The 12,510-nt window shown below is 44.7% G+C and overlaps 2 protein-coding genes across 3 annotated transcripts in view; one reads left to right on the forward strand and one right to left on the reverse strand.

The window, feature by feature from the left end:
- Positions 1 to 702, reverse strand: part of LOC116272854 (short transient receptor potential channel 2-like) — a 40,917-nt gene extending 40,215 nt beyond the window's left edge. The window contains 1 exon segment of the mRNA XM_031661702.1: positions 418 to 702. The gene's annotated coding sequence lies outside the window, so the exon portion shown is untranslated.
- A 56-nt stretch (positions 703 to 758) lies between these two features.
- Positions 759 to 12,510, forward strand: part of LOC116268551 (RING finger protein 121) — a 68,398-nt gene continuing 56,646 nt past the window's right edge. Inside the window, exon 1 of one of the 2 annotated variants that reach the window (XM_031661694.1) lies at positions 759 to 1,177. In XM_031661694.1, coding sequence (XP_031517554.1) covers positions 1,115 to 1,177 — 63 coding nt within the window. In that variant the 5' untranslated portion in view covers positions 759 to 1,114. The remainder of the gene's footprint in view (positions 1,178 to 12,510) is intronic. The other variant, XM_009186824.2, reaches the window with a different exon arrangement.

Raw genomic sequence — 12,510 nt, forward strand, 5'->3', positions numbered from 1 at the left:
TCCTAGTTCCATTCACCAGACAGATCCAGGCGGACGCCCAGAGGCGTGTGCACTGGGGCTACAGGCTTGCAAGGTATCGAGTTCACATGCTGCTGAAAAATCAGTTACGAAGGCATACGTAGGGGTGGGGCAGTATGGTGTACAAAAACGAGGGTACGGCAGAAGCGGGGGCCACAGGATGTGGGTTAGAAAAGTGTGCAGGAATGTATGAATTGGCATGACAGCCTAACTAAGACGCGGAATGTAGGGGCCGTGGAGGTCCCGCAAGGCTCTTCAGCTCTCAGTTTCTGGAGCTTAAGCCGTACCTCTGCTTTTACTGTTCATCGGGAACAGGCTGCTCTGTTCATTTCCTTGATGGCCACCCCTCCTCCCTCTCGGCCACTCCCCTCCCCATCAACAAATCCCAAAGCCCCTCACCCGGGACCGTGGACCTCGCGGAGCCACCGTTGCCTCAGATCGTGGACCACCAACCTATTCTCCCGCCAATTCGGCCCTCTAACCTTCGCCTTCTGACCCCGAGAGCTACTCTTCCGCTTTCCGTAGCACAGGAATGCGTTCTGGGCCTCAAGAAGCTGCTGTTTTTGAAAATGACTCCTACCGAGGCAAGACGGCAGGTGCTGCAGCCAGGAAAATACATTTGCGTGTGTTTTAATGTTTATTTTCACTCCCTACAACTCTTTCTCGTGGAGGGAGCGGAATTTAAACTTCCGGGTCAGCCTCAGTGCAGTTTGGGAAACGTAGTTCCTAGTCCCCACGTCTCGCTCCTTGGAGGCCACACTGAGGGAGCGTCGCGAAAGTTGCCCGTTTAGGAACTCTCCCATTTGGCTCTGCAAAGGGAAGAATTGGTTAAATAGTTCCACTGAAAATAATGCGATTCAAATTTCTCATTTTCCAAGAACGCTCCCTTCCTGAAGCTTGGAAGGGCACGGGACTCCTCTCTCCTTGATCCTGAAACGTGCATCAGGTAGATAACCTCCTGATGCCTGACAGTCTCCGCCTGTTTTGATGCCCCGCCCCCTCTGCTGGAGTCCGAGCCGCCGATTGGCTAGGAGCACTTGAACGGCGGAAGCAGCTGGCTCGCGCGGGGACTGCGGTGAGGGGGCGAGCCGTGAAGATGGCGGCGGTGGTGGAGGTGGAGGTTGGAGGTGGTGCTGCTGGGGAACGGGAGCTGGATGAGGTAAGCGGAGTTGAGAGACGAGGAGAGACTCAGCCTGAGACTGAGAGGAGGGGCAGTGAGGTATCGGGAGGTGGGGGTCTTAGGAGAGACGGGAAAGATCCTGAGAGGGAAGGAGCTGACTAGGGGGCGGGTGCGTGGAGAGGGAAGTCAGAGGCACTCCTGACTTGGGGACTCCGAGGCGGCCTTGGGAGTAGAAGACTTGCATTAGCTTCAAGGTTGGAGATAGAGGACAGAGAGAGAGGTCGGAGGAGTGGGGGTGTTAAGATTTTGTGATTACTAGCTGGGGGTCTTAGGGTAGGACCGAAGGGCTAAGAGGTAGTTTGAGTTGGAGAGGCGTGAATTTCTTCAAGGGCTTCCTCTGTGGGAGAGGACTCTGTCTAAGCCTAGGATGGGGGTTGGGGACACAGACCTGGAAAGAGTGCTAATCCACTAGTAGTATAGCTTTGAGTTATCTTAAAGTTGGATATGTTTTGTTTATCCTTACATTCTAAGACTTTGTATCTAATGTACGCTCAGTAAAGTTTTCGTCAACGAATGAAGGAACAAGTGGATGAATAAATGATTGTATGCCGGAGTTCATACATTTATTCACTTAATAAACATTATGACTTTTGCTCCGGATCCTGGGCCAGGTGCTAGGGAGACAAGGGGCTCCTCTGTTGAAGAGCCCACAATCTAGTGGTGGGAGACAGACAAGAATAGTCATTGCATTAAAGATATAATGGTGGCACTGAGAAGTGTGTAACAGTTCAGCTTGGGATAGGGAAGGCTTCCCGGAGTTGCTGAGTTTTAAACGATAAATAAGTGTCCCTCTCTCTCCCTCTAGACTTACGAGTTCCTTGAAGGTGAGCTCCTTGAGATTGTATGTTCCCTTTACCTATCTAATAGGCATTTAAAGACTGGGATATTAAATTACCAGTGGTCCTTGAAGGAATCACTAGGAGAAAGGAGATGTTGAGTGTGAAAGGAGTGAAGGGACAGGGCAGAGAAGCAGAGAGAGAGGTGAAAAAGGAAAATGAAAAGATTTTGAAGCCAGAGGCATTGAGATCTAGTGGTGTTTGTGATCCTGCACATGCCAGCATACGGACAGAGACATCACAGGAGTAGGAGGAAGGGGATTGGTTGTCAGAGATAGAACCAGGGAGATCTCTGAGGGATCAGAATCTTAGCGGCCCCTTGCTGTGTGTTGGGTGTGGGAAGAGTGGGGAGGATTGGGGATGATTGAAGATGAGGTTCAGAGAAAGGGAGAAGTGGACTTGGGAAGCACTGAGACTTGTCTGGTAGTGGGATGAGTTGGAGGAGTTGGGTTACCTGATTGAGATCATTAAGATGGGAGGAAGGGACTGAGAAATTGGCAGGTGATCACAGCAGGGGAATTTTTAAAGAAGTGTTGTAGTCTTCTGCCTCCCAATCACTAGAGACTATAGGTGTTTGGATATCGGTTGGTTGGTTAGGTGAAGTGGTTGTGGAAATGACCTCTAAGACCCCTTCTGGCTTTTACGTTTCTATGATTACAGTTGGCTGTGGTTCAATGAGATATATTTGAAGACACTTTGGAAAGGGTAGATACTGCATTGAAGTTCTTATTTATGGTTTGTTAGTCATGGGCTCTCCCTTGAGACAATTATGTATATCTCAAAGCTTTAGTTGTGTATGTCAGGGTTCATTGAGATAAAGAGCAGTTTTGGCAGGGGAGAAAATAACATTTTCTTTCTTTTCTTTTCTTTTCATTTGAGATGGAGTTTTGCTCTTGTTGCCCAGGCTGGAGTGCAGTGGTGCAATCTTGGCTCACCACAACCTCTGCCTTCTGGGTTCAAACGATTCTCCTGCCTCAGCCTCCTCAGTAGCTGGAATTACAGGCATGCACCACCATGCCCGGCTAATTTTTTGTATTTTTAGTAGAGACAGGGTTTTTCCATGTTGGTCAGGCTGGCCTTGAACTCCCAACCTCAGGTGATCCGCCCACCTCGGCCTCCCAGATGTGCTCAGATTACGGGTGTGAGCCACTGTGTCAGTCTACTCCTGGAGCTAGTGATTTCCTCCTCAAAGGGGAGGCTAACCAACCTCTGAAAGGAATTAGATGCACCCTTTGGGCACAGAAAGCTAACTTGGGAATTAAGGTAGAAAAGCACTTCAATACCCAATAGGGCCAGCCAGGGCATTGCCTGGCTAGTGACTGTGAATCTGGATGTGTCCACTCCCAAGTCCTATTTATTTACCAAAATGATATGAAATCATGCAGATTCAGTGAGGAGTTTCTAGCTCAAGCCAGAGTTCAAAGCAGGTATCCCAGCCTGCAGCTAACTTGAGGTATTAATATTATTGCCTCAGGTGAATAATTTCTCTCTCTTTGGCCCTGTTTTACTCTTGTTAAAAGAGGAGATTGGACTAGGTTGGGGTTTTTTTTTTTTTTTTTGAGACGGAGTCTTGCTCTGTCGCCCAGGCTGGAGTGCAGTGGCCGGATCTCAGCTCACTGCAAGCTCCGCCTCCCGGGTTTACACCATTCTCCTGCCTCAGCCTCCCGAGTAGCTGGGACTACAGGCGCCCGCTACCTCGCCTGGCTAGTTTTTTTGTATTTTTTAGTAGGGACGGGGTTTCACCGTATTAGCCAGGATGGTCTCTATCTCCTGACCTCGTGATCCACCCGTCTCGGCCTCCCAAAGTGCTGGGATTACAGGCGTGAGCCCCCGCACCCGGCCTAGATTGGTGGTTTTTAAACCTTTATTTAGTCATGAATCCTTTTATTCAAACAAAATCTCACTCTGAAGCCTTGTGAACCTTGAATGGATTCAACAGAACCCCTAAGGTGCTTGAAGCCACCCTTTGAAAACCAAGGATTTTTCTGTTATAGTCCACTGATTGGGTAACCCCACTTTTTAAATTTTTAAAAAAATTTTTTTATTTTTTTGAGATGGAGTCTTGCTCTGTTGCCCAGGTTGGAGTGCGGTGGCGCGATCTCGGCTCACTGCAAGCTCCGCCTCCCGGGTTTACGCCATTCTCCTGCCTCAGCCTTCCTAGCAGCTGGGACTACAGGTGCCCGCCACCACGCCCAGCTAATTTTTTGTATTTTTAGTAGAGACGGGGTTTCACCATGTTAGCCAGGATGGTCTCGATCTCCTGACCTCGTGATTCACCCACCTCGGCCTCCCAAAGTGCTGAGATTACAGGTGTGAGCCCCCGTGCCCAGCCTGGGTGACCCCACTTTATGTTCCTTCAGCCTACTTGTACTTTGCCTAGGCCAGCCCCACCAAGCATTATAAAATTGTCTGCCTTCCCCACTAGACTGTAAGCTTCGTGAGAGAGCAGAGTCCAAGTGTATCTTGCTCACCATTGTATTCTCTTCACTCAGTATGTTCCTGGCATAGAGTAGGCACCCAATAAGTATTTGATAATCATTATTTTTGATTAGTAGTATGATAGCTACCATTTAGTGGATGTTTGTGATATGCCAGCTCTTCTGCCTAATGGTATATGCTTTTTTATTAAATGTTTATGACATCCCCATGAGAATTGAATTATTGGATGAAATCGTCTCTAGCTCTTTCTGGCTATAGCACTCTATGTACTGTTTCTAATTACTGCCAGGCTTTGTTGGTGCTGTCCAGTCTGCCTGGAATGCCTTTCTTTTCCCTTATTGCCTTTTGAAATTCCACCTGCCCCTTAAAGTTCTAGCTCCCTTGGCTTCTTGGACTATTCTGATCTACACTAATACCTTTTCCCCTTGCCTTTTATTGTTTTCTCTGTTTAAGTTTGTTCCCTCATTTCTCAACTTAGTCCTCAAACTTCTGAAACATTTGTGTGCCAGGCACTTTGGTGTGCCTGATAATACCAAGATGGATAAAGTGTGATAATTGCCCTCAGAGAGTTCACAGACTGGTATGAGTAGAGAAAGAGTGATAAGTACATGCAAAATATGTCACAGATACTGTGATAGTGAGGGGGGTGCGGTAGGTACATCAAGGAGGAAGTGGCAGTCAGTGTTACATCTCCTTTTCCCAGATAAGTTGGTAAACCCCCAGCGGGCAGACTGTGGAAGTTCCCATCCCTTGCTTCTTCAAGCAGTAATCACTGGGTTTTTGTTTGTTCTTTCACCTGTGGTTCTCTCCCTATAGACATTTAGTAAATATACCTTGTTGCCAGGGATTTTCTTCTCTAGAGATTTTTGGTCCAAGCCAATATCTTACTGAGGGATCAAGGAATATGTGATTGAAGTTTAGTCTGGATATCTGACTACCTCTGGATTTTTTTAGGCATGTAAAGTGAGTGGTGGCAAGTGTAGTGGGGAAAAAGCCATAAAGTAGTAAACAGTGGACTCATATTCTAGACTAGGAATAGCAGATTTGTTTTATCTCAGTGACAGCACCTGATCATAGATACTTAGAAGCCTGTGTTGAGAAGGGTTCTGAAGCCAGGGCTTAGCAGAAAAGAGTGCTGAGGGTGAAATAATACAGATTACTTATTCTGTGCCTAGTCCTGTGCCAAGTGTTTTAAATGCATTCTTTTTTTTTTTTTAGACAGTCTCACTCTGTCACTCAGGCTGGAGTGCAGTAGAGTGATCTTTGCTCACTGCAACCTCGGCCTCCCAGGCTCAAGTGATTCTCCCACCTCAGCCTGCCAAGTAGCTAGGACCACAGGTGTGCACCACCATGCCTGGCTAACTTTTTGTAGCGACAGGGCTTCACCATGTTGCTCAGACTGGTCTCAAACTCCCATACTCAAGCAATTTGCCCGCCTCGGCCTCCCAAAGTGTTGGGATTACAGGCATGAGCCACTGCACCCAGCCCTTAGATTCATGATCTAATTTAATACCATAACCTTATAAGATATGTACTATTATTACTATCTCATTCTATAGATGTGGAAGCTGAGGCATAGAGAATTTAAGTAACTTGCCCAATGTTATACAGCCAGGTAGGTGACAGAACTGGGGTTCAAATCCAAGACTACTTCAGTGCTTGTGCTGTTAACCACGACGGGCAATATGAGTACTCTATACTGCCCATCCTGTTCTACGCTAGACATTTCCATTTTGTACATTTGGGTCTTCCTTTCCGGAGGTGATTTAACTGGAGTCATGGTATTTGTCTTTCCCACCAGACTGTGTTCTCCTCGAAAGGAAGGCCTTTTCATTCCTTTATCCTTTGTGCCTGGCATAGAGTATGACTCAATAAATATATAAATATGTGAACTCAGGAAAGATTCCAGTCTCTCTGTACCTCAGTTTTTTGTCTGTGAAATGGTGGGTTTGGACTAGGTGACCTTTGAGATCTTTTGCAGCTTTGAAAGACTTGGATCCCAGAGTTTTATTTTGGCCATGTTTCTTATAACTCTCATCAGGTACTCAGTAAATACTAGTGAATGACTGAATGAATGAATGAATGAAGATATAATTCTTCTTCTCCTTTTTTTTTTTTTTCTGAGACGGAGTCTCTCTGTTGTCCAGGCTGGAGTGCGGTGGCGCGACCTTGGCTCACTGCAACCTCTGCCTCCTGGGTTCAAGTGATTCTCCTTCCTCAGCCTCCTGAGTAGCTGGGACTACAGGTGCGTGCCACCACGCCTGGCTATTTTTTTGTATTTTTAGTACAGACAGGGTTTCACCGTGTTAGCCAGGATAGTCTCCATCTCCTGACCTCGTGATCCGCCCGCCTTGGCCTCCCAAAGTGCTGGGATTATAGGTGTGAGATTATAGGCGTAAGCCACCACGCCTGGCCTATAATTATTCTTAATAATCTGTGCTCATAATTAACATTGGGATGACAGAATTAAAAATGGTGATGGGGAAGGAGTAGACAAAAGGGCTTATATATAACCTCTTATTCCATCACCTTTGACTTTGGAATTCAGTCAAAACCTCATGCTGTGGCAGATACCCTGGCAGATTCCCATTTAAATTCCCATTCCAATACCTGCCACCCCCAGCTCACCCTTGCTTTTTTTTCAGGTCACTTTTTTTTTTTTTTTTTTTTAAAGAGACGGAGTCTTGTTCTGTTGCCCAGGCTGGAATGCAGTCGTGCGATCTTGGCTCACTGCAAGCTCCGCCACCTGGGTTCACACCATTCTCTTGCCTCAGCCTCCCGAGTAGCTGGGACTACAGGTGCCCGCCACCACGCCCGGCTAATTTTTTTTTTGTATTTTTAGTAGAAACGGGGTTTCACTGTGTTAGCCAGGATGGTCTCGATCTCCTGACCTCGTGATCCACTGCCTCGGCCTCCCAAAGTGCTGGGATTACAGGCGTGAGCCACTGGGCCTGGCCTTTTTCAGGTCACTTTTTTATTATGGCTTAATAACACATCTACTTCCAGAAGGAATTTAATATGTCAGTCGATCAGTAAGGGGGTTAGGAGAAGAGGGGAAGGAAAGATGAAGATGAAGAGGAATGTTTTAATTCTTTGAGTGCAAGGACTATTTTTCTCATCTTTGTACGTTCCTCAGTGCCTTGCGCAGTGCTTGGCGCATAGTCCATATCAATATATTTATTGAGTAAATAAGAATGCTTGTAGGTGTGGATTCTGTCAAGGATAAAGGGAATGTTGACTAAATCGCAAAGTGTGACTGGCATGCGTACTATTTGACCATATCAGTATTTGTGTTTAAACTGCCTATGAAATATTTTCATTGAATTCATTTAGATTAATGCCAAATTGGTCCTTACCAATGAGTCATCGGCACTGCTTTCTGCTCCCATAGCTCCCTGTACAGATTTCCGTCAGCACTTACCATATCGTATTGTCTCTTCCATTAGGCAGGGAACTCCTTGAGGGGACTGCACCTTATCATTTTTTTCATCATTGTATTTTCAGCACCTAATCTTGCACAGTGGCTAGCATGGAGTAGTTATTCAAATATTTTTGGAACTTGAATTTTTATTTTTTATTTTTTCGAGACAGAGTCTCGCTCTGTTTGCCCAGGCTGGAGTGCTATCTTGGCTCACTGCAACCTCCGCCTCCTGGGTTCAAGTGATTCCTGCCTCAGCTTCTAGAGTAGCTGGGATTACAGACACTGCCACCACGCCCAGCTAATTTTTGTGTTGGAAAATGAATCTTAAATCTAGTCCATCCACCCATGTTGAACATCCCCAGAAAATGGACACCAGTGTGTATGTGAACCCGTCTAATGATAGCGAGCTAATCATTCCATGGTCAGACTATTGCTTCTTTGAATGCCTCTGTCGGAGTGTCCCTCAGATTGGATTAGATTCTTATTTCTGTATTGCTTCAACTTTTTAGTCCTCGTCATACTTTGTCCCAGATTCTGCTTCTTTGCATCTCTGACTTGCCATGGCACAAACACTGCCAGAGAATGCCTCTGGGGGATGTAGGCCCCAGTACTCCTGGCTTTATTTGGTCTGAAATCTTACTCAGTGGAAGGCAATCCAATATAATCCATCTTGTGTCATTTCTCATCTCTGTGTTATTTGTGTTTTCCCTTGAAGTCATTTGTTACCTTTATTCCTCAGAGAAAAATTTGTAGGTGAACATAAACTCATTAGTTCCCTCTAAAGTGCAACTTTCCCAAGAGGATGCTGGATCATGGCCATGGGGTTTTTGGCCCCGGGCAGCTAGCGAGAGACTGGAGAAAGGGGAGGCAGAGAGCATAACCCCTGCCAAGGTTTCTGTTCATTTTGTCCTCCTTTTTCACAGGGTGTTATCAGTAACTCAATGCATTCTGTTACTTAGAAGCCTCATGTGACATTTTACTCCCTGTTGCCCATAGGATTGAGCCTAATTACCTCTGAGCTTGTCATTTAGTGCCCTGCAAAAAGTCTTTTCTCCTATTTTAATGATAACAGGAATAGCTAACTTTTTTAGTGCATACTATGTGCCAGGCAGTAAAGTAAGCATTTCACAAGTGTAATCTCTTAATTCTTTTTTTTTTTCTTTTGAGACAGAGTTTTGCTCTTGTTGCCCAGGCTGGAGTGCAGTGGTGGATCTCTGCTCACCACAACCTCCGCCTCCTGGGTTCAAGCGATTCTTCTGCCTCAGCCTCCTGAGTGGCTGGGATTACAGACATGCGTCCCCATGCCTGGCTGATTTTGTGTTTTTAGTAGAGATGGAGTTTCTCCATGTTGGTCAGACTGGTCTCGAACTCCCGACCTCAGGTGATCCGCCCGCTTCGGCCTCCCAAAGTGCTGGGATTACAGGCATGAGCTACTGCTCCTGGCCTTAATTCTTTTAAAAAACCTTTTATTTGAATTTATTTTATCCTGAATTTATTCTCCTACCGTACGTTTTTGTTTGATCCATTTCTTCTGGGATCTTTTTTTTCTGTGCAACCACCTCTTTTGGTTAAGTAATGATTTTCTCCTTTTTGGTAGGATCATCTCAGTGTGGCAGGGGAGCTCATGTATAGATTAATTTGGTCTTGAGCTCTGTAAATATGGCAGTGCATCTTGGGTGCTTCATGCACCTGGATATGTTCGATGACCAGATAATCTATTAATACATCTTAACTCTTTATTTTAACCTTTGAGATGGAGTCTCGCTCTTTCGCCCAGGCTAGAGTGCAATGGTGCGATCTCGGCTCACTGCAACCTTTGCCTCCCGAGTTCAAGCGATTTTCCCACCTCAGCCTCCCCAGTAGCTGGGATTACAGGCACCCGCCACCATGCCTGGCTAATGTTTGTATTTTTGTAGGATGGAGTTTCACCATGTTGGCCAGGCTGATCTTGAACTCCTGACCTCAGGCGGTCTGCCCACCTTGGCCTCCCAAAGTGCTGGGATTACAGGTGTGAGCCACTGCACCTAGCTCATCTAAACTGTTAAGTTCAGCATTACTCTGCATTTTTCAGTGTGTGCAGCAAAAACTCACTCTTTTTGGGCCATGAACCCTGTGCCCAGCCTCACTGACTTAGGCACACTTACTGATGCCACATTGCTTCTATAAAGTGACATCTTTCAGATACTTTGTGGCTTTTTGGATTTGCATCGCCCCCCCAACTTCCCTCCACCCCCATGGCCTGGGCAGTTTCTTGCGTCTCCTTATATGAAGATTTTCATGTCTTGATTTGCATGATTTTGTGGGATGTTCTGGGTCAAATTAATAGGCAACCATTTTCACAGCTCATCTTAGGCTGCTTACTGGAAGAGGAAGAGCTGATTCTGTTTTAATACTGTTATGATCTTAATTTTCCAGATGAGAAAAACTGAGACACAGAAAAGTAATTTATTCAGGGTCACATAGCTTATAAGTGGAGGTGGTATTTGAACCTGGTGATATAACCTCATGTCTTCATGTTATAATGTACACTATTGCTGGTATACACTATGACATGGATTCACTATTTTCAAAAGTCACTATATATTTATTGTGCACTTAATTATGCCAGGTACTCTTTTTAGTCTTGGGAATTAATAAATGGATAAAGAGACTATCTCTGCTCTAAAGAGGTTATGGTCTAGTTGGGAGAGGAACCCATCAAGTGATAATGACAATATAGTATGATGAGTAGAGTTTTAAATTATGTACAAGATACCACAGGTGTGCAGAAGAAGGAGTACTTAAGTCTATTTGGGAGCATTAAAGAAGACTTCCGATAGGGTATGGCATTTAGGCTGATTCTTAAAAGTTTACCGTGTGGATAGGAGGCCTCTTTAGGCCAAGGTAAAAGCACATGTATAAAGGAATAAAGGCATGAAATCTCTAATCCTTAAGTATATGATTCCTCACTAATGACATATTTACTGATAACTGCATGCTTTGTGCAAGTCACTGTGTTAGGAATTTGGATTGAGAGAAAGCCATGTTTCTTGTATTTAGAGAATTTACAGTCTAGTTAGAAAAGTAAGACTTGTAGTCCAGTTGGAAAGATAGTGGCCATAATTTTAAAATAGGAAGTACTAAATGTTTTTTTCTAGTAGAAAGAAACAAAGTATTATAGGTGAAGTAAGTCCCTCTCATTGGTATGGCTAGGGAAGACTTCGTGGAGTTCGGCCTTCCTGGATGATTTGAATTTCATTAGAGCATTAGGAATGAACGCTCGAGGTAAATGTTGAGAAATGAGGATGTATTTGTGATTAGCAAGTAAGAGAAGAGTAAGAGCTAAATTAGAAAAGGTAGGTTGGGGCCAACATGAGGTTGATTTTTGAATGCCAGACTGAGGAGTTTGGATACATTTATTCATTCCTTCAGTCACCAATTATTGAGTGCTGATATATGCTAGATACTGTGCTGGGGACACAAAGATGAAAACTCTCTCAGGAGATTAATAGTCTCATGAGGTAAACCAGACATGGGAACAGATGATTGTAGTATAGTGTCAGCATGTGTTAAGTACTGTGCTGACACAAAAGAGGGAGTGATTAACTCTGCTTCAGGAATCCTTGAAGACTTAATGGAGAAGATGTTTGAGTTTGTTCTTGAGGATTAAGTTTGAGTTCAATAGATAGTCAAAATCAGTGAGGTAAGGAAGAGTGAGTGGTCCAGCAAAATGAAAAGATATGCAAGGCTTGGAGACATTAAACAGCGTGGAATATTCTAGAAACTATACGAAGTTCTGTATGACTGGAATTTAGGTTAAACATAAGGGGATAGCAGTGAGTGACTGTGCTAAAAAGCCTGGGCTGTAGAGAGCCACTGAAGAGTCTTGAGCAGAGGAGTAACATGTTAGATCTGTGTCTCAATGACCAAGTCTAGTTGAAGTTTGGAAGTTACTTTTGGAGGGATCAGGTTGGAAAAAGGAGAATAAATCAGTTAGGAGATATTGCAGTACTTGAGGAGCGAGATGATGGGGACCTGAGCTTGAGCAAAGACAATAGGGTGGAGAAAAGTGAGCAGCTATAAAAGTGTTAAATAGCAGTGCTTTCACTTATTTGCGTTTTGCCCTTTATTTATCTCCCTAATTCATTCACTCATGTATTCAGTAAACATTTATTAAGTTTGTGGTCTGTATTAATTATTCATTATTTCCTTCTTCAAATACTTGTGACTTCAGTGTCAAACATTTTTCTAGGTCCCGGTAATTCAGCAGTGAACAAGACAACCGAGGTCCTTGCTCATATTAGGTTTAGTTTCTAACGTGGTAAAGCAGATAACAAATAAACAGGATAACTCCAGATGGTGACAAGTGCTTTGAGAAAAGTAACATAATGTGATAAAGATGACTGGAAGAGAAGGGCTACTTTAAATAGGGTGGTTATGGGAAAGCCTCGGAGGAAATGCTATTTGAACCAAGACCTGAATGGTGAAGACCTAGCAATTTCCAGATGTGGAAGCACATATGTTTCAGGTGAAGGTTCTAAGTACAAATTAATGGGAATGAGCAAGGTATGTCCTGGGACCAAAAAGAATGCCAGTGCGAGGCCGGGCGCGGTGGCTCAAGCCTGTAATCCCAGCAC

This window comes from Papio anubis, unplaced genomic scaffold (assembly GCF_008728515.1).
Source record: "Papio anubis isolate 15944 unplaced genomic scaffold, Panubis1.0 scaffold227, whole genome shotgun sequence".
Classification (NCBI taxonomy): domain Eukaryota; kingdom Metazoa; phylum Chordata; class Mammalia; order Primates; family Cercopithecidae; genus Papio; species Papio anubis.